The sequence below is a fragment of the Cynocephalus volans genome, chromosome 3, assembly GCF_027409185.1.
Source record: "Cynocephalus volans isolate mCynVol1 chromosome 3, mCynVol1.pri, whole genome shotgun sequence".
NCBI classification, from domain to species: domain Eukaryota; kingdom Metazoa; phylum Chordata; class Mammalia; order Dermoptera; family Cynocephalidae; genus Cynocephalus; species Cynocephalus volans.
Window position 1 is genome coordinate 95,542,725 of NC_084462.1, and position 20,764 is coordinate 95,563,488.

Below are 20,764 nucleotides of genomic sequence, written 5' to 3' on the forward strand. Positions count from 1 at the left end.
TTTGTTTCTTACACTGTCTGTCTTTATCATAATCCAAAACCTCTTATGTAAAGCCACTGTCTAAACATTAAACCCACTGTGCACTCATACAGTATGGGAGAATAAAAGACACAGTAAGATAGAGAGGAAATCAATATCAAGTTTAAATACAGCAAAACACTGCAAGTATTTGAATGTAATAACTGGAGTACAAAACAATGGATTATATAAATAAGCTATTATGAAAACTTACTATATTTGAAAAATGTTTTAGAATAAATTTTAATAATTAAAATACAGTGATAAATGCAAAATGATTACAACCATGCAAATATGTATCATATGATCCCCCAAATCAGAGCAAAACCAAATAATCATGTGGTTTTTTGTTTTGGCAGCTGTCCAGTATCCGGTACAGGGATCAAATCCTAGACCTTGCTGTTAATCAGCACCACACTCTAACCAACTGAACCAACCAGCCAGACCATGATGTAGTTTTTGAAAAGGACCGAAATGCCACTCTCAACTTCAACCGAACTCCCATCATTATCTTTATCTCTTAAATTAAGAAGACAGAATAAGAAGTGGAAGGGTAGTTTAAATAACCAAACTTTTTTCCATTCCTATTGTTTGGATAAAGAGAAAACTTTCTCTAATTATGCTACCATGATTATCACATACCCAATACATTAAGAAAATTAAAGGTTTGTAATTTCATGGCTCCTTGAACTGCTAGCCATCGTTACAGAGAGTAATTTTTTGATTACTGAAAATTAATGAGCCTAGGCAAGGAAGAATGTCGGCTTGTTTTACATCAAATCATTACATTACAGGATTAGTTTTCAAATAAGTGCATCAATTTTCATAAACTCCATATTAATTTTAACTCCTCAAAATTATTGCATCCTCTGGGGGACGCAGGAGAATTAAGAAGAAAAAAATGCATATTAATAGTATAATTTCATTAAGGAAAAAAAGCTGATTAACTCACTGGTAAAAATAACCCTGAAAAAAAAAAATCATAGCTCATATAACTAATTTTGTTTCAACCCTAAGAAAAGTCTTATTAGGACGCTTCCAGTCAAGATGGCAGAATAGACAGTCCCCCGCGTCACTCTCTCCCACAAACCAACCAATTTATGACTATAAAAAAGCAACAACAGGGCCGAGCCCGTGGCGCACTCGGGAGAGTGCAGCGCTTGGGAGCGCAGCGACGCTCCCGCCGCGGGTTCGGATCCTATATAGGAATGGCCGGTGCACTCACTGGCTGAGTGCCGGTCACGAAAAAGACAAAAAAAAAAAAAAAAAGCAACAACAGCCAAGCTGGGGCTGCTAGAGCTCAGGGGAAGTGGAGGATAGACCTATGGAGTGCATGAAGGCAGGAGAAGCCACGATGAGAGAAAGAAAAAACCACTCCAACCATTTCGTGCTGGAGGTGCTGAGCACATGGAGCAGGAGCCAGCAAAAGCCGCAGCTGTGTCTTTTGGATGAAGTTGCTTGGAGGCAGCAGAGGAGAAGACAGCCTTGGTGGCCCCCAGGCCAGCAAGACCACTAATAGGGTTGTGAACCCACATAGGACAGAGGAGCCACAACAATTGAAAAAAAGGACCCACTCAGAAGCCAGTGAGTCATCGCAAGGGACAGGCACATGGCACATCCCATGGGAACTGTTTGCAGCACGGGTGGTGGAGGAGACGGGCCCACCAGGGGAACACTAGGGCACAGCAAGGACAGCTGACCAGCACCCCAATCAGGAAAGGACCACTCAGAGGAGACTGGTCAGTAATACAGAATTGCATGGCGTACAGTTTGATGAAAAGTCTCAGGCCCAGATCAGAGTTTCTACACAACCCAGGTGCACCAGGTCTCTGGAGAGCCAGAAGTACCTATAAAGTCAACCATTAAAACCTGAGCTGCACAAAAAGCCTTCCCTAGTCAATCAGCAGCAAAGCAACAATTTACCTAAACCACACAGCTCAAGTACAGGTCCCCATAGGAAGTTCCCCTATTTTAGAAGTAAGCAAAGGACAAAAAATTAGTTCTGGCCCGGGCATACCACCAGCGCCTCGGGGCCTGCCTGGGGTCCTGAGGCATGGAGTGGGGACCAGACCCCCCACACACACACAACCAGGTATACCCCTAGAGCCAAGGATCATGCCAAAAACATCACCTCCACATAGGTGGCCCACCACAGCTACCACAATAACCACAGCTGCCACGAAAGCAGCTGGATGCCACAACCACCACACAGATGGTTCACCAGCCTCTGGAGTGCATTGACACAAGGAGAGTCACCAGCAGAGACCAAAGAAAGGAGGAGGATGTCTCTCTCCACAGAGCCCATTCCAGAGTGACAGAAACATCTGCTCTATGGTAATACTGGGGGACCTAAACACACTACTCAGCATTGGACAGATCATCTAGGAAACAAATCAGGAGTAACCATTACTCTTTCAGAAGGAAAGAAGAAGTCTAGGGTTATCAGGGGTGGGTGGTGGGAGGGAGCGGGGATAGGGAGAGATTGGACAAGGGGCATAAAGAATAAGTACGATTTCTAACAATATATACACTGGTAATATTGATACGATCACCATATGTCAATACTGAACTGCAAAAATATGAAATATGTATAATCAATTATAATTCAATAAATTTTTTAAAGTGTTATCAATTTTATTAAATGAATAATTATCATTAAATATATTCTAAATACCTTTCGACTCCTTTCAGCAGCTTTTTCGTCTGCAGAGATATGGGTACGGCACCTAGATAAAGACAGTGTTTTTCAATGTCTTACTGAAATTCAATAATCTAACACCAGCTCACAGCTATATTAAACCAAACCATCCCAAACTGTCTAAATTGTAACCAGCTTCTTTTCCCCAAGGTGTGATATATGGCCACATTATTCAACGGTTTACTTTTTTCTCTAAGAAAAGTGTCCAAATAGTTGCTAAAATGGCATGTTACTTTTTTCAGTCATCAAGTATTTCAAACAGACAAAATTGTATAAATAAATATATAATGAACACCCAAGTATGTATCCAATTTGAGAAATAATACATCTCAAAAGTAAAGGAGAGCTAGGTACAGTCTACTCAATCACATTCCCTTCCTTCCTTCTCCAGAACTGAGTTTGCCATACATGGTCTTTACAGTTTACTAGGAATGCATGATTATCTCTAAATAAGAAAATTATGTACCATTTTAAATATTATATATTATACTGTATCTTTCTGCAATTGATTTCACCCAATATTACACCTGAAATACGTTGATACATAGTTCTAGTTCAATCATTTTCACTATTATATAATATTCCACAGTGTGAATTTTCTATCTATAATTCTTTTTCAGAACATTAGTAGTTATTTAGATTGTTCCCAAATCTTCACAGTGGCAAACAATGCTGTAATTGGTAGCTCTAGACATGACCCCTTATACATATATGTGAGCTTTTCTAGGGTATTAGGGTATTTACATTTTCATATGAGTGGAATTGCTGGGTATAAGAAAGGATGCACATCTTCAACTTTAGTAAATGCCACACTGTACTCCAAAGTGGTAATAACAATTTACATTCCCACCTGTAGTATGTGAGTTCCCAAAAATCTCCGTTTTTGCCAATAGTTCAGATATGAATAGGTGAAGTCACTGTTTTTTAATTTGCATTTCCCTAATTACTTATGAAGCTGAATAAATTTGCATGTGTTTACTGGCCTTTCAGTTTTCCTCTTCTGTAAACTGCCTGTGATAATCCATTACTTTTTTACTGGATTACTTTTTTTTTTTTTTTACACTGACTTGTAAGAATTTTCTTACGTCCTTGATACTAATCCTTTGTCAGTTTATGTATAGCAAATACTTTCCTTACAGTCTGACTTTGTCTTCACTGTTTTCACGGTGTTCTGATAGAATTAAAAAATTTTTTCACCTTTATTTTCCATTAAATGTAAAATTTGAATTAAAATTAATTTAGGTAAATTTGGGCTGGTGCTTAGCTCAGTTGGGTAGAGCACAGTGTTATAACACCAAGGTCAAGGGTTCAGATCCCCGTACCGGCCAGTGGCCAAAAAAAATTTTTAATTTTAAAAATTAAATAAATTTAATTAAATTTGTAATCTTCAATTTTGGGTGGGGGGGGGCATGGCTGGCTGGTAAGGGGATCTGAACCCTTGACCTTGGTGTTACAACACTGCACTCTAACCAACTGAGCTAACCGGCCAGCCTAATCTTCAATTTTAATCTGTTCCTTTACAGTTTGTGGTCTTTGTGTGTTGGTTATTCTTGGCCCTTTATTATTCCAATCCATTAATATGGTATCTCCTATTTACTGAATTCTTCTTCAATGTCTTTCAAATACAATTTTATGTCTTGCAGAGCCTTAAATATATTCCCAGACAGCTTCTTTTCCTTTTACTATTGTAAATGGTTACTTTTCCTGCTTGTTATTGTTTAGGAACTCAATTTTAGTATATAGAACCTATCCAGCAATACTACTGAACTTATTAAGTCTAATTAAGTTTTTAAGGGATTTAAAATTCTTTCAAGCTTAATTAGTAGGTAACTGAAGTAGTCCACAAATAGTTCTGGAGTGAAGAAAACTACTACTCTTACTTTCTACTCCTTAGACTTTCTCAGCATTAGTAGGGATGAAGAATTACTCTTTCAACTCACTGCTACTTTATATGGTAGTTAAGAAGATAACAAGAAAAGTACAATGTCTGGCACAAAATAACAACTCATATATCTTCCTTCCCTTGTCTCTCTCTCACACCCCAATCCCTTAATCAACACAAGGCTTACTAAAACAGAAAATGAAATAAATTTTCCTGAGTTAAGTCCTCATGCCCTCCATATCTTCATCTCACTGGTGGAACAGGTAGGAAAATCTTCCCACCCGCAGCTCATCTGTTCAACTAGTAAAGTACATTAATTTAGAATTTAATGCCTTATTCTTTACAGAGAAGGGACTAACCACTGTTGAGTAGTCCATTTGTGTAAATTATGCTGTTGCATTTATAATCTCATATTAATACTTCAAATGCGGGCATTTTCCTCATTTCATATGTAAGGAATCTGAGGTTCAGAGACCAAGGTTAAATACCTACAAACTAGCAAAACGATTATTTTAACACCAGTGTATGGGGCTCCAAATCACGTTATTCACGTTTACACACAGCTTCTTAGGAACAAACAACCAAGGCAAGTTAATTACCTCCAAATTCAAGCTCCTCTCCTCATCTACACTAATCAGAAAAAAGCTAGAGGAATGAAGTAGCCAGGTCAGTTACCCAGAGCTCCTAAACAGAACATTTAGTTTTGTTTCTGGTTACAAAGAAACAAAAACAAAAACTCAAAGAGAAATAAGACTTACAGCTGTTTGAATGACTGTGTGTGGGCAGCTGTGGTTTTTATGTGGGCAACATTAATTTCCTCTGAGGGCTCTTCTACAGTCTCAATGTCCACCTGCTCCTCATCATCCTCAATGTATTCTACACAGTTACTCTGAAATACATCATTACAACAGTAAATAATGTATTAGGAGGCAAGCACACAAACTTTTCAACTGCATGCTCCCCTTATAAAACCAACAAGTGCCAAACATTGATTTTATACCATGAGTACTGATAATTCCTTAATAACAAGTTTAGGATTAAGTCAGAAAAGACAGACAATATATGATTAGTTTTAACAACCAAGAACTACATTGTAAGTCATAGACATATATTTATCATTAGACTAAAGGGTCCCCAAAGGGCTACACTGGTGCTTCAGTGTTATTTCTAAAGACAAAATTCAGGTATGGATGTATTAAGGCATCATAAATCTTAAGATCAAATAACACTAAAATAAAATTTAGCAAGGGGGAAGGTGGAAAGCAGAAACGCTCAGGTTCTATTTTAAAGAGGCTTCATGACTAACACCATATCAGACATCCACAAATCAACATACATTAACAAATATAAGGCAGATATGGAAATAGAACACAGCCCAGACAGTCTTCTCAGTCTTTCAACCCCACAGAATGAGAGCTTTTTAGGAATTTCAGGTTTCAAAAGAAGCCCAGGATTACTGTACTACTTCCTTATTATCCCAAAAAAGGAGTCAATCAAGTAAGCATTTATTGAGCACCTACCATGTAAATTCTCTGAATATTTTAAATAACACTAGAATTATATGGATAAATGGGATAGGCAGATATTTTTAAGTCCACCTTTAAAAGTAGTGTTTACTATGCCAGAAACTAAACATGGAATATGCTTTCTGTTATCCATAATGTTACTGTACCAGAAAGGCACAATTCAAAAGGAAGTATTCCAATCACCTTATTAATTCTGTTTAAACTTGTTGGAAAAATTACTTACCCCCAAATTATAGGCTCCATAAGACACTAAATGCAAGCCATCATTTATGTTCCCCACCCCAATTTAAGCACAATTTAAACAATGAATATTAAATTTAAACAGTGTAAACAATATATATTAAAATTAACTCTAGAAAGCAAAATCAACACAGAATGTAAAGAGTAATGTAAGTAGATGCTTTACAATATTTAAACTGAAAAATGTCTGCCTACTGCATGGTTTTAACTGTAGGCTTTGTAAATAATGTCCAATAACCTTCACAATGGAAGATTTAAATTAAAGCAGCTACTCACAACTTTCCTCACACTATTCCAATATAATGCCAGCCACAAGTATAAAAATAACATAGGCATGGGAGAGGTACATAAATACAATGTTAAATTTAGATTTTAGAGATCACTCAACATAATGCCCTTACTTTTAAAAAAGTCAGTGTGACTTGTCAGATTCCCTATAAGTACATTCAAGCAATGCCTCCTTGTATGATTAAGACTCTATTGGTTCTATTAAGTCAGTTCCACTGATAGCAATAGCTTTCACTGGTTTAAAAGTTGGACTGTTTTTTGGTCTGATGTTTACCCGAGCTGACTTACAATGAAGACTCTGCACAAAGCACAGTAAGATCTGTAACATGACTCCTAAATTCAATGAATTCAGATTCTTTAGCTACCTACAGATAACTGTCCTTGAAAAGGATTAGGCTATAGAGAGATCATAAGAATCACCCAATAGCTTATAGAATCACCCAATTTTAGAGTTAGTTCCTCATTTATAAATGAGGCAACCGAAGTACAGAAACAACCATTACAGGAAACATTAAAATATTTAAACATTTTAGAGTTTTAAAATACTAATGTTTTTTGCTATATTTTATCTGCATAAAGCAGTTACATATTAAAGGACCAGATAACAAAGAGGCTGAATGAATTTCAATGAAGTGAGATTCTAAAACTAGCTGAACGACAGTTAGTGTAAAGGGCTATGTCATCTGCTCCTGAAGAGAGGGACACAATTTAGATTTCAGGGCACCCCACAGGCAGCCGGGTATGGTGTCCTTATGTTTTATATGTAAGACCCTATGCCAGGGGTCAGCAAACCACAGCCCCTCACCTGTTTTTGTAAATAAAGTTCTACTGGAACATAGCCACACTCATTCTCTTATGTATTGTTTATGGCTGCTTTCATTCTTCAATAGGTGAGTAGTTGCAACAGAGAGCCATCTAGCCTGCAATGTCTAAAACATTTACTATCTGGCCCTTTATAGAAAAAGTTTGTCCAACCCCTGCCCTATATCATGCCTGACTCTCAGTTACCTAGTTTTAGTAAACACAATCCTACATAGGAAGCCTATAAAAAATGCTTCAGGAAAAAATTTTTTAAAACTACAAAGGTCATATTACAAGGGATAATGACCAAAGTCTAGAATATAAATTCTAGAGACATATTTAATTTTAGGAGGTAATTAAAAAAACAACTTAAGGCAAGATTATATTAAAACATTAGATGGTATTTTCCAGTTTTTCCTCCAAAAAGAAAAACATTTTTTAAATGCAAATAGATAAGTTCTCCTCCAGTTCTAAGGCCACCCACTCCATTTCTTATTAAGCTACATTCACCTCACATGGACAATGTCACAGAAACTGAGATCAAATGGGAAGAGTGGTTTCACGATTTCTTTTTTTTTTAAACCCAACTTGATAGGGACTCTCAAGCACCTATCTCCCAGAGATTTAAGCCAGCCTTCTCATAACAACAGGCAAGTCTCAAAGGATAATATAAGCTCAATAAATGTTGCCTGACTGACACAGCCTAAAAACTACAAAGTCAATCATGATCTAAACCTAGGCATCCAATTTAATGTTCTAGGTCTTAGTGATCTTGTGGAAAAGCTATTGTCTCTAATAAATCATTTAATTCCTTCAGGTTTCAGTCACAACAAAAATGGGCTCACCACCTTTTCTACATCATCAACCTCCTCACTCTGGTAGTCAGAAACAACATCCACAATTTCATCAATAGAATCATCGGTTTTCTCATTCTCATCTTCGTCATCCTCCTCTTCCAAATCCAAAACAGTGAAGTCAGCACTGCTTCTCCCACCCTTCTCTTGCTTTGGTTTTATCTGTTGTCCTGGTAGTAGTAAGTGACCCTGAAAATGTCCATTCCCTTTGCTGCCTTTTGTCGATCTCTGAGAAACAATGGAAAAGGCTGAAGGACTAGAAATCTTACTCCAAGAGTCACATTCAGTTTTTAAAACTCTGACATTCTCAGTAGTTCCACTTTTTCCAAGTAAGTCAGAGATGCCTTGTTCTTGTTGAAACACATCTGAATTTTCTTGACATGTCTTTGTTTCTTTAATTAACTGATCATCTGCCTCTTTCTTACATTCTTGTAAAGTTCCAACACATTTCCGGGTCAAGGGGCCCTTCAGTTGTTTTCTCCATCTCTCCCTAATACCGTCCTTCTCCAGAGAGTCTCCACATCCCTTTTCCTTAGCCTCTGGCTGTGGATTATATTGCTGCTCCACAACTTTGCTCGCTGATAATTCAAGTTTACTTTCTTCCTTAGAGATGACTGAAAATTCATTTGATTTTTCTTCTGGACTGTCTAATCCTTTCACATTTCCAAGTTTTTGAAGCTGTACTTTACTTATATTTTGGATTGTCACATTACTGGCTTTTTCAGAAATGTTCCTCATTTCCAGAACAGTCTGTTTTTCTTTAGAACTGTTATGATTCCTAGTTCCACACTCTTCATTAACATCTTTATAGTCTGCACCTGTGGGTGACCTGGTGTTATAAGATTGCTCAGGTTTGACAGTTGCGGGATCTTCTTCTGTAAGGGATTCTTCACACAAATGATCACCTCCATCTTCCAAGGTATCATTCAGGGTTTCTTCTGAGGCAGTAGCTCTTGAGTTTTGCTTTATTATATTAGCCTCAGGATCTATAGCTTCTCCTTCTGACTGTGGAGACTTCTTAGTTTCCTGCTCTCTTTTTATAGAGTTTGTTTCATCTTTCTGGTCTGCATTCTGGGATTCTCTCTTCATCTGAAGGGAAGCAACATGTTGAAGAATGGAGCTAGGAATAGGCTTTTGTCCTGGGAGCTGCAACAAAGCAAAACTACCAGACTGGAGAGGAATTAGACTGGCTGTACCAACAGGCTGCCCTCCTGAGCTATAGGTTATTTTCGTTTCAGAGCCTGTTTTATTTGCAAAGCTTTGTGGTTCGGGAGGAGAAATCCTCAGGGTCAATGTGCCAGCCTGAGAAACAAAACTAGGTCCAGAGGAAAGCAATGATGGTGCCTGAGTGATAACATTCATTGCTGGAGAAGACCCAACAGACTGAATTACAGGATTCATGACAGAGAAAGCAGAGGACGAAGCAGAAGATGATGGAGCCTCTGAAGGTTTGGAAGGAGCAGGTAACCGGATTCCCATTACAGACCCTGGTAAGAAAAAGAAAACTTTAAATCACCACTGCTCATATTAAGACTTCTAAAGTATTCTTTTCTTCTTGGACAAGTGAGTCTAAAAGGCTAACAAGAACAATCTTGGTGTATGAAGAACAATAACATACCATATGGCCAAATGACTCAACAAAAGAAACTCATTAGACAGATCTCCAATTTTATACCTGGGTTCCGAAACATGACAGGCTGTAAGTTAGGCTGGGTATTAGAGCCTCGAAGCTGATGCAAAGGTAGGAGCTGAACAATCTGCCCATTAGGGTGCCTGAATAGGTTCATTCCACTTGGACTCCTTATAGGTTGCAAGACCATCCGATGTCCCTGAAGTTGTGTGTTTGGGATAGGTCTAACAGTAGGAGAACCCTGCTGCACTGGAATCAACAATAGTCGAGGTCCAGTACGTTTCACTGTGTTAGGAGTGACCTGTGGAGTAGCCACTGGAATCTGAGGGGCATTTTCTGAAAAACAGGAAATGGAAACATAGTATCAGAATTCCCCTTTAACGCATGTAGGAAAAAAACTATGATGAGATAGGATCTGACCATGCTGCAAATAACTTCAAATAACTTCTAATTTGAATTATAAAATTGGTGAAATCCTATACCTCTAAAACTATTTATGGCTGAGAATAATTTATGTTAAACCCAAGTAATTAGCCAGACATTGTGGAGTTTTACATTTAAAATGGTAAAAAAGAAAGCATCTATTGTCAAGAGGTCCACTTAAAGAGATAATGCTTTTGCCTAATGAAAAACATGGGCAGGTCTCTAAATCTGGATTCTCATTAGAGTTAAAAGAGATTATTTATGATAAAATTCTCTTCTTCAAATTTAAAATTAAGGCTAATAACACTTACTACATCTGTGACTTAGTGTCACTGCTTATACTCAAGTAAGATAAAGTCAAGGACTAAAAATCATGAGGTATAAAAGGCTTCTCAGCTTCTAAAATTCACTAACAAGTAAGCAATCCTTAAACATTTGTGGAAATTATTTTTCAAAAAGAAAAAAATACACACTCATCCAAAAATGGAATGAAATTAAGAGACATCAAAAGAAGAAAGGAAATAAAGCCTCGTTAGGAAAAGGCAAAAGATATTTTTTAAACAAACATAGGAAAAGCAGAAATTTAATGCAAAAGATGTGAATTAGAAGAGATTTCAAACCATTAATAGTACCTAACAATGCACTTCAGCATTTGGAAGAGATATTTAGAAATACTTATGACATGGGAAAAAATAATATGAGTAATCTACAGGTACATTTTTTGGAGGTCACAGGGATAAAGAGGTAGGAATAATGATAATAGTAAGCATAAATGAAACTGGTCTAACATTACCATTCAAACTGGTGAACTTATTTAACACTGTTAAGAAAAAAAACTTTTCAATAATTTCCCACTAAATAGAAAAAAAAAAATGACAAACCAAACAGAATAAAGATTTTAGCTTAATGTGATTTTCTATCAGACAAGCACACAAAACATACCAAATCCGTAAAAGAAAGTCATGCTCATAACATTTAGATAACAAATTATATATAGAAAATCCAGGACTACCCTTAAAAATGAAAAAAAAAAACAAAAAAAAAAACCAAAACCACAAACACCAAATTGTTCATGAAAATAATAGTGTGCAATTTAAACAAAAACATTCACCTATCTTATGTGAATTAAGAAACATGTTAACACATTCTTAATATCTTGAACTTTTCTCTTCAAATTATGTTTTACAGAGTGTGATTCCAAACATAAATTACTCCAGAGAATGAAAGCTATTCTTTAATACACACACTAAACATATGATTGCTTATTTAAATTGGGTGAAGGGAAGAAGAGAAAAGAGAAAAAGAAATTAAGTTAAATGAAAAAGCCACAAGGGCCGGCCCCGTGGCGCACTCGGGAGAGTGCGGCGCTGGGAGCGCGGCGACGCTCCCGCCACGGGTTCGGATCCTATGTAGGAATGGCTGGTGCACTCACTGGTTGAGTGCTGGTCACGAAAAAGACAAAAAAAAAAAAAAAAAAAAAGCCACAGATATCCTAAGTGCCCAAGCTGGGATCTTCTATATGAATTGAGAACAAAATTACACACACTTCCTTAGAAGTAGCAGTTAGCAGAGTCAGTCTATAAAAAAGAGATAAGAAGGTCTGTTAACATTAGTATTTCCTCAAGTGGTATTATATAAGATACTTTTAGGTGGCAGATGGCTATAAAGTGACATATCACATTGTCAGAAAAGTAATTCCCTTTTCAATTTTAATCCTTTGATTATATAAGAAGAAAGTACCAGTCTTTGATACCCTTTGTCTTTAATATTACTCCAGCATTTTCTAGCTTTCTTCATTAACAGAAAGAGAGCAAGCCACAGGCTCAAAACATATAGTAGCTAAATGAAATTTAATAACATTTTTCTTATTGTTTCCAGTGTATTTACTTATGGGGCTAAGCTCTATTTTGGCAAGTAATGCTGCCTTCCAATTAATGTTGTTTCTTTTTAATATACACAAGTAAAAAAGTAGTTGATTTAAATAAAAATATTCAGTAAATGATAGTACAGATGGGACTCAGAACAAAATACCTGAATGTAAATGCTGAATAAATCTAATAAAGAATGGAACTACAAAAAAACTAAACTATTTTATAGTTTTCATGACAGAATGAAAGACTACAGAGAAAGGTTGGAATCCATATGGTTTAGAGGACAGAATCAGTTAAAATACAATAGATAATGAACCTAGACATTCAACAGGATATCAAAGCAGCTTTAGCAATGATGTCCTCACTCCCAAAACTATAATATATTAAACTAATCATGTTGTGCAGGTTGATTTATGGGGAGAAGCAGAAGAAAAACAAGTTTAATACTGTGATTTCACTTTTCCTTTCAACAGAACTTCAACTTATGAACTAACTCCCAATCACTTCTTTCTTAAAAGACTGATAGGGATTTGGACCATGTACTATATACATAAAAACATTTAATAAGAAAAATATCAATAATGAAGACAGAATTGCTGTTGGGTATTTATTTTCCCTCAAATCTTGCAAAGTCTCTAACTCTTTTCCACATTAATTCCTCTTTGAGTAGACTAAATGACTGACTTTAGCTAGTTGCATTTGGATATAAAAATTACTTAAGTGTAGGATATTCCTATTTCAAATTCACTTAACCTAAGCCAACAAGAGAAAAATTTTAAGTTCAACTAAAAAGTTGATAAATAAAAAATATTAGAGTCCTAAACAAAGAAATATGTCTCCTTATTTCTATTTCAATCAGTTCATGTATATTAGTTAAATAGGTGCTAATTCATAAATGATTTTTACTAGGAAAGAGGAGCTAAGATAGCAGGGAGTATATTCTAATTTTCAGCAAGAAGGAGAAAAGGCCTCAGCTTGGGCTGGAGCAAGGGCAGAAACCCTCTCATCTCTTTTTTTTTAAAAAGTGGTACCACACAACCCCCCAAAAAGAGCACCTGCATTTGGGGTTCCCTTCTTAGAGAAGTGTACCCTTACCTCTCAGCACATAGCAGATAGCATTTCTTCCTGTGCCCACCTTAATGGCTGCTCTAATGGCTCAGAGCTCCACTCCCATCTGCATTATTTCAGTATCCTTCAACCAGTACTTCCATCTAATGTTTTTGAGTGTTTTTAGTATTTCCCGAGGCACCCTCCAACCCCACTAACCATCCGTCAAGGCTGTTCAAGTTACCTCTCAAGATTTCAGTTATTGTTCTTATTAGTGTTCTGGTTACAAAACTACATAGATTTTCAGTGATTTGTCCTAACCCTTTATTAACCATGAGCTTTATTCTTTTTAGCGTTCAGTTCTGAAGAATGCAAAGGTTTTCATGACTACATGTACCAAGTTATAGCAGAAACACCTACACTATTACCCTGATATATCTAGTATCCTATTACAACCACAAAGGTATAGAAATAGATGTACAGTAAAGCAGCTAGTAATATCTAAGCCTTACCTGGTCTCTGGCTCACTGGTGGACTCCCATTAACTCCTGAGAGTATAATAGGAACAGAACCCAGAGATGAAGTTGGGGTAGTCACCATGGAGGAAGATGCAGCTGTGGTCACCACGACTATGGAGGTGGAGGCAGTGGAAGCAACAGGAAGAGTTATGGTTGGAGGAGATGCTACCAAAGACTTAGGAAAAGCAACTGAAGCCACAGGGGTAGTTATCCCAGTAGTTTTTGTAAGGTTCACAGTGGCTGTAGACTGGGTAGATATTACAGGGGTGCTGGTATTAGTTTCAGAGACCTCAACAACCCCTGCAGTGGTGACACCAGAAGAATAAGTAGTTTCTTTAGTTCCCACGTCAGAAATAGCAGTCATAGGTGTCACAGCAGTAACATTTTCTAAAAACACTTGAGGGGTGGTAGTGACAGCAGCAGTCACAGGGCTGCACACCTGAACTGGCTCAGAAGAAACCACAGGTGTGACGACCATTACTGGAGAAGGTCTGATACTGAACTTCTGAGGCCCTGTCAGGGGTTGGGGTGTGCTAACTCCAGGTATCTTCTGCTGCAAGGCTCCAACTTTACTCATCACAAACTGTGTGAACACACCACCAGGAGAGGGTCGAGCCGCTGCAAATAAAAATTTGCAGGTCAAAAATCTTCAGTTCTCAAATTTTACCCTCTTAGTGACTGAGCTTATCAACATTTATTGTGCACTACTGGGTGAATTTCTTACAGGTACTACCTACCTGCATTATATGTGCCAATTTACACCCACAGAAATCAAACACTTCCCTCAACACAGAACAAACTCTTGTAATTCAAACAAGAAAGGGATTAAAACTGAGTGTTCCTACTAAAATTCTTTTGACTATGCAATATATTCATATTTTCAGGGTACTAAAAAGATAATACAGCAGCAAACAACTTCGCTTAAAACAGATGAAAATAAGAAAGTATTTTTTTCCCAATTCTAATTTTGAAACTTATTTCCACCATTTATTTCCTCCTGTCCCAGAAACTCCACCTCTTTATAGCTGTTCTATTATGAGACAGTTAAATATTACATCTTAAAATATATAAAGACATTTCTCAAAAGAGAGAAGAATAGCACTGCTTTTTTTAAAATCACAATTAAAGCTGCTTTTTAAAAGAGGTAAAATAGGTTCTTTTTAAGGCATACAATGCCTATCCTCTATCTTCACACAACTCTAGCATTCAGCCAGAGATTTTAATTTCCTATTAGAATAAGAATACACAGTTGACATGTACTTTACATTCCTAAAAGATCTGAAACAACAAAAAAGAGACACTCAATAAACCAACTGTAGATACTCTCAATGCTAAAGCACAAATGCTTCAAGAAGGTAATTTATTATGGACTCAAGCATTGAAATGTTAAGCAAAAGAAAGGTTTTCATTCACAGATCCCGGATGAATGGAATTATCCAAAATTATGTTTTACAAGAGCCTTCTACTTTAAGCCTATACTAACCCACTCCACTAGCTTTTGCTAGCTCCTTGGTTTCTTAGGTTCAAGGAACATACACATGACTGATGCCAAAAACACCAGTCCTCATAGGAAAAATATTAAACTAGAGAAAATATTTTTACATGTCTTCCCTTTTAAAAAACAAAATTAAAATCCTGTCTTTTCTACATTAATAAAATCAGTCTAAAAGTCTCAAAAATAACTATAAAATTAACTAGAGTTCAATTCACCTAGTATTTTAAGTCATCAGAAGAGTTACCAAAAAAATCAAAAAAATTCAGGCAAGACAGACATCAAGAATAAGAATAATGCCACATTCTCTACTTCTCTAATTTTTACAACCTCCATAACTATACCCACCGGCCCAGCACTAAGTCATAGGCCTTTCCAAACCATATGTACACTCCAACTTACCAATTGGCCTTTTTGCCGGGACAAATGCCTTCAGATTCTTCCCAGAGCGATTTGTTGTAGTGCCGGAGGAGGATGTCGTTTTGGAATTGGATGTTGAAGGCAACAGGGTACGAGGTTTCCTGGATGCAGCCACCTTGGCATTGGATGCTACCTTGGAGATGACAGTACTGAGGGTTGAGAGGTCCAGGACTGAGGGTCGCAACCTGCCTGTGATATAAGCAGCTAGCCTATTGGCTGGATGCAATGCCCCCATCTGTCCCAATAGCAACTTAGCCTGCGGGTAACTCTTACCATTAACCTGAAACAAGTGGCAAAGAGAAATTCTGTAAAGATAAAATTCTCTTGCTAACTTCTCTCCCTTGACAGGGGTTTCATTTTTACAAGGTCTTAAAAGTCTATTTTTCAGATTTAAAAGGGAAAAGAAGTGGACTTTTTCCATTCAGGATAATCTGAGTAATGAGGAAGTAAAAAATACTATCGTCTGGTATTCTGAACTAATCTCATCTCTTTCATTTTGTAGTTTGAAAGAGAGTATCAGAAACTCATTTCCGCATCCTATATATGTGAAAGATACAGTTAAAATCTAAAGAACCATCCAATTGTTTTAGTTGTCAATAAGCAATTCTGGGTAAGCTATTAAAAATCATCAACAAAAATGAATAACTGTTCCACAGAATCTCTCTGATAAGACCAGACAGGTTTAATGAAGCCCTCACAGCAGAGTCCTTTCAATCATCCTTCATATTTGAAAAACATATGGTGAATCAACTTTAAGTTATAAGAAAGCATTTTTACAATAATCTAAGCCACCTCAGTTTTTGGTTTTTGATAGGCTCAACTTTGAAGATACTGCCTTCACCTCTTGGACAAAACACGAGCTCAAAATAAATGCTCGTAGAAACTCATTCTAATTCTAGATATAGTCACTAAACTGTCAGAAGAAAGTGAACCAGAAAATGAGGTAAAGATTTTCTTCACCGCCTAATTTGATTAGATGGCCCATCTTGGGCAGAAGAAGCATCATTTTGAAAAAAAGAAAAAATTTCCCAAGTTTTCTTCTCTAGATCATATGGCTGGGTGACTAGAGAAGACAATCTTTTCTACATCTCCTTTTCATCATTTATTTGGATTTTTTTGTTCTGTTTTTTTGTTTTTGGCATCTGGACAGTACAGGGATCCGAGCCCTTGATCTTGGTGTTACACAATGGTACTCTAACCAACTGAGCTAACTGACCAGCCCTCCTTTTCATCATTTAAAAGTAGGAGTGCAAGGTGTGTAGTGAGGTGGCGTCTACTCTCTGTATTAATAGGGAATTGGTGAGGAGAATAGCTACAGAAAGCCACTCCATCTTCAAAGACACAAAACAAAATTACTCTTTGCTACTTAAGAAAATCGTGATTATTCCCAGAGAGAACAGAATCTTTGCCTGGAGTTTAGTACAAAGAATGTGATCTTTTCATCCGAACGTAAACTTTACTAGTAGTTTTTTAAGCTATGTGCAATCCTGATCAGATACCCCACCCACTCCTTTGGGACTGCTCTGAAAATTACTCAGCAGCTTCACCAAAGTCTACATTTCACAGTTGCCTGACTGCTTATGCAAGTTACATTCTATGGTGGCTTTTTGAGTCCCGGGCAGGAAAGGAGAACATAAAATTTCTTGTTTGTACTTCAGGGAGTCTAGTCTCACTAGAAATGATCTCAGGCAAGTCTCTGCTTTCAATCAATAAATGAGGTAAAGAGAAAACACCATTCTCCTCATCATTAAGAGTTTAAGAAATATCAAACAGTTACACAGCACCAGCAAAAGTGAATAGCAATAAAAAAGCTTTTTAATTAAGTATATCAGTCATATTATTAATGGAGTAGCCCTTAACCCAGAGAAGCAGTCAACCTAATAAAAGTCAAGTAACTATGACAAGTAACCTTGTCAGATACTTCCGTGTATTTGCTACTCTGATATAAAAGTGCATTTAATTTCACTGAGCAAGAGAAATCTTTTTGACTATGACTTATATTTTAATTCAGAACTTCTCTTTCCAAAGGCTTTTCTAGATGCCAGGGTAATTTCACTAATATATACCTTCTTGAATTACTAAACTGAGAAGATAAAGATATTTGTCCTACAACAATGATTATACTGACAAAAAAACTACGAATCAAACCGAGAAAAAAAATTACATATATATGGCTCAATTTTTAAAATCTTATGTATTTGAATAACACCTCACTAAATTAAAATTTCCCCAAGTTTCCAGATATATATTGCCTATCTTAAAGTCAATTTCATCTTCCCCTTACTACCCCTAACATTCTACACATGGTTTTGTTCTGAAAGCTGTCTGCCAATAATAAATTTCAAGAACTAGACAGAATCCCTGAATACCCTTGCTTGGTTTTCAAAGTATCACTAGAGCACAGGCAATAAAGTTTACGAAGAGCAACTTTCTGGGAAGACTAGAAAGAAACTTATAAGCTAATACAAGGCTCAACATTTCTGTTTATAAATGTGCCATAAATTCACTCTAGGTATGCATCCAACTATTACAAAACCAGATAAGATTTTGTCACCCAGTTCCAGGATATGTGAAGATAAATGATTTAAGGCCCACAAAGGGCTCTGAAAAAACCAAGATGTTACGTAAGTATAAAAAGGTGCCATACCCAGATTAAAGATAATCCTCACCTGGATAAGCCCAGATGTACTTGAACTGGGTTTACGTTTATAGGCCACAAGCTTCCCTGCAGGAGAAAGCCCTGCATAAAAAGGCAGACCTTTGCCTCCATGTAATCTCTCCCTCACTGAATCCAGGGCATGTGTCTGCACAGGAGAGATATCATCCATTTTCCCAGGGGACAATGGACCATCAGGAGTCTCTGATCCAGATTTCTCAGCCATATCATCTTGGTCTTGACATGATGGCATAGAGATTTTCACACGAGAAGAATAAACAGGAGGATTCTTCTCACCCCGGCTCTTTCGCTGAGAGGCCAACTCAATGATGAAGCTGCCCACCTTAAGTGACTGTGGCATGTTGCTATTGATGTGTTGAGATAAGATGCTCAAAATCTTGTTTCGATCCTCCTCCCAGTTGCAGTCTGAGATGATCTCTATCAGTTTAGTGGGACCACCAGGTGACCTCTGATGCACGTAAGAGGTAGACGAGGATTCTCCTTCATTGCAAGAAGACTTCCAGCTCTTTTCTAGTTTAAAAAAAAAAGAAAAAAAAATTGAAAGATATTTCTGCATCACCGCATTTTTTACTAAACTTTGAAAGAAATCCAACAGTTTCTCAGTGTCCCATTCCCATCTACCTTCAGTGGGTAACCTCGTATCTTGGTTTAACATTCACAATTTGAGAAATTTTCCAGGAAAAAGAAAGATCCCAGAGAATCAGTCTACAATAGTCATCAGTCTACAATAGTCTTCATTATCTTGCTGAGTGGGCTCTCTCATAAAAAGGGAAATCTTAAGGGCCAGCCCATGGCTCACTTGGGAGAGTGTGGTGCTGATAACACCAAGGCCACAGGTTCGGATCCCTATATAAGGGATGGCCGGTTAGCTCACTTGGGAGAGCGTGGTGCTGACAACACCAAGTCAAGGGTTAAGATCCCCTTACCGGTCATCTTGGGGGAAAAAAAAAAAAAGAAAAAAGGGAAACCTTAATACTACTCTAAAAAGCTACAACTATTCCATAAGAAAGGTTTAGTTTGCAAACAAATTATGACTTATAACCAAGGTTAAGCTTATTTGGGATAAGTTATTCTTCTACTATCTTTATGAGCAAAACAAAGATCTTTGCAAGATGCTTTAAAATATGCAGAGGTTAGAGACAATCCTAAAGAACTGCAAGGGAGATAGTGTTCTGGCTTAAAAAAAAAATGTGTACTCTATCTCTAGTTTCTACTGCATTACTTCTGTGCCTCTATATATAATGTTTCCATTTCTATGTTGTGTGCAGATCACTCAGCTCCCCAATGTATTTCTGTCCATGGTGACATGTTGACTAGATATATATCTCACTAGACACGTATATTTATATAGCAAATAAACTCTCATCACAGTAATTCTGGCAATAACCTCTGCTAGATAAATCAGTGATATTCTTTCCCTTCTCCCCCTGCATTTCCCCAATAGTGGCAGCTATAGAGGACTTGAGTGAAAATTTCAACAGCTAATGATGCCAATATCACTGGGGTTTGGAAAGAAGTTTAAAAAAAATTTACTGACTTCATCCTAAATATCTCTTGCAACAACATACTATATCAACATGAATAAATTTTCTTTTGTTTTTGATAAGTGTTAAAACAGACCAAATAATGAGAAAAGACTTTTACTTATTGTCTCTATTTTTGGCAGAAGCTACAAATAGGATATTTAGACATATTCTGGATTGGTGATTTGTTATATTATACATATTATTATTATTATTTTATAATCCAGACCTATATAATTACTATCAAATGTAAGATTTAGTTTTCATTCTGACCTTGTGATTTATCAGAATCATCCTCCAAGTCACAGGTGAGCTGTTTTAAGGGCTGCTGTTCAGAATCAGGTTCCTGAAGAAGGGAATAACACAGAAATACTACAATTCAACATATACTTAATACCTACAGAGACTAGGACACAAGCATTAAATCTGTCACAGAAGCTTAAATCAGAAGAATGATTAAAATGTCAAGAGCTTCACATATGCACACACAGCTGCATTACTATTATTTGGCAAAAACAAGTAGTCTTGCTCTCTAATGTCCTTAATATTGACCGACTCATCAATAAAATAATTTATAATATACTTTATGTTCTAATAAAGAAGAAAAAATATTTAATAATGGGACAAGCTTCAGTTATTTAGAAAATCCACCAATGTGGAAAGATGCAAATCATAATAATTACATATAAATGATTAAATTAAAACGAGAAATGTTTAAGTTTTTAAAAAAAATTACTCCAGGGTCAGAAAGAATAATACTTTTAATAACTCTTAGAGGGGGCTGGCCAATTAGCTCAGTTGGTTAGACCTCAGTATTGATAACACCAAGGTCAAGAGTTCATATCCCAGTACCACC

At 36.7% G+C, this 20,764-nt stretch overlaps 1 protein-coding gene across 9 annotated transcripts in view; it reads right to left on the reverse strand.

Annotated features, from left to right (window-relative positions):
- MGA (MAX dimerization protein MGA) overlaps positions 1-20,764 on the reverse strand; it is a 143,723-nt gene that overhangs the window by 9,055 nt on the left and 113,904 nt on the right. For 5 of the 9 annotated variants that reach the window (XM_063088805.1, XM_063088804.1, XM_063088807.1 and 2 more), the window contains exons 12-19: positions 20,182-20,254; positions 18,378-18,895; positions 15,691-15,988; positions 13,791-14,414; positions 9,983-10,273; positions 8,302-9,794; positions 5,357-5,487; positions 2,693-2,744 (exon numbers count right to left, since the gene is read on the reverse strand). In XM_063088805.1, the coding sequence (XP_062944875.1) occupies positions 2,693-2,744; positions 5,357-5,487; positions 8,302-9,794; positions 9,983-10,273; positions 13,791-14,414; positions 15,691-15,988; positions 18,378-18,895; positions 20,182-20,254 (3,480 nt within the window). Of the gene's footprint in view, positions 1-2,692; positions 2,745-5,356; positions 5,488-8,301; positions 9,795-9,982; positions 10,274-13,790; positions 14,415-15,690; positions 15,989-18,377; positions 18,896-20,181; positions 20,255-20,764 lie in introns of those variants that run through there. The other 4 variants (XM_063088808.1, XM_063088809.1, XM_063088812.1 and 1 more) reach the window with 4 other exon arrangements.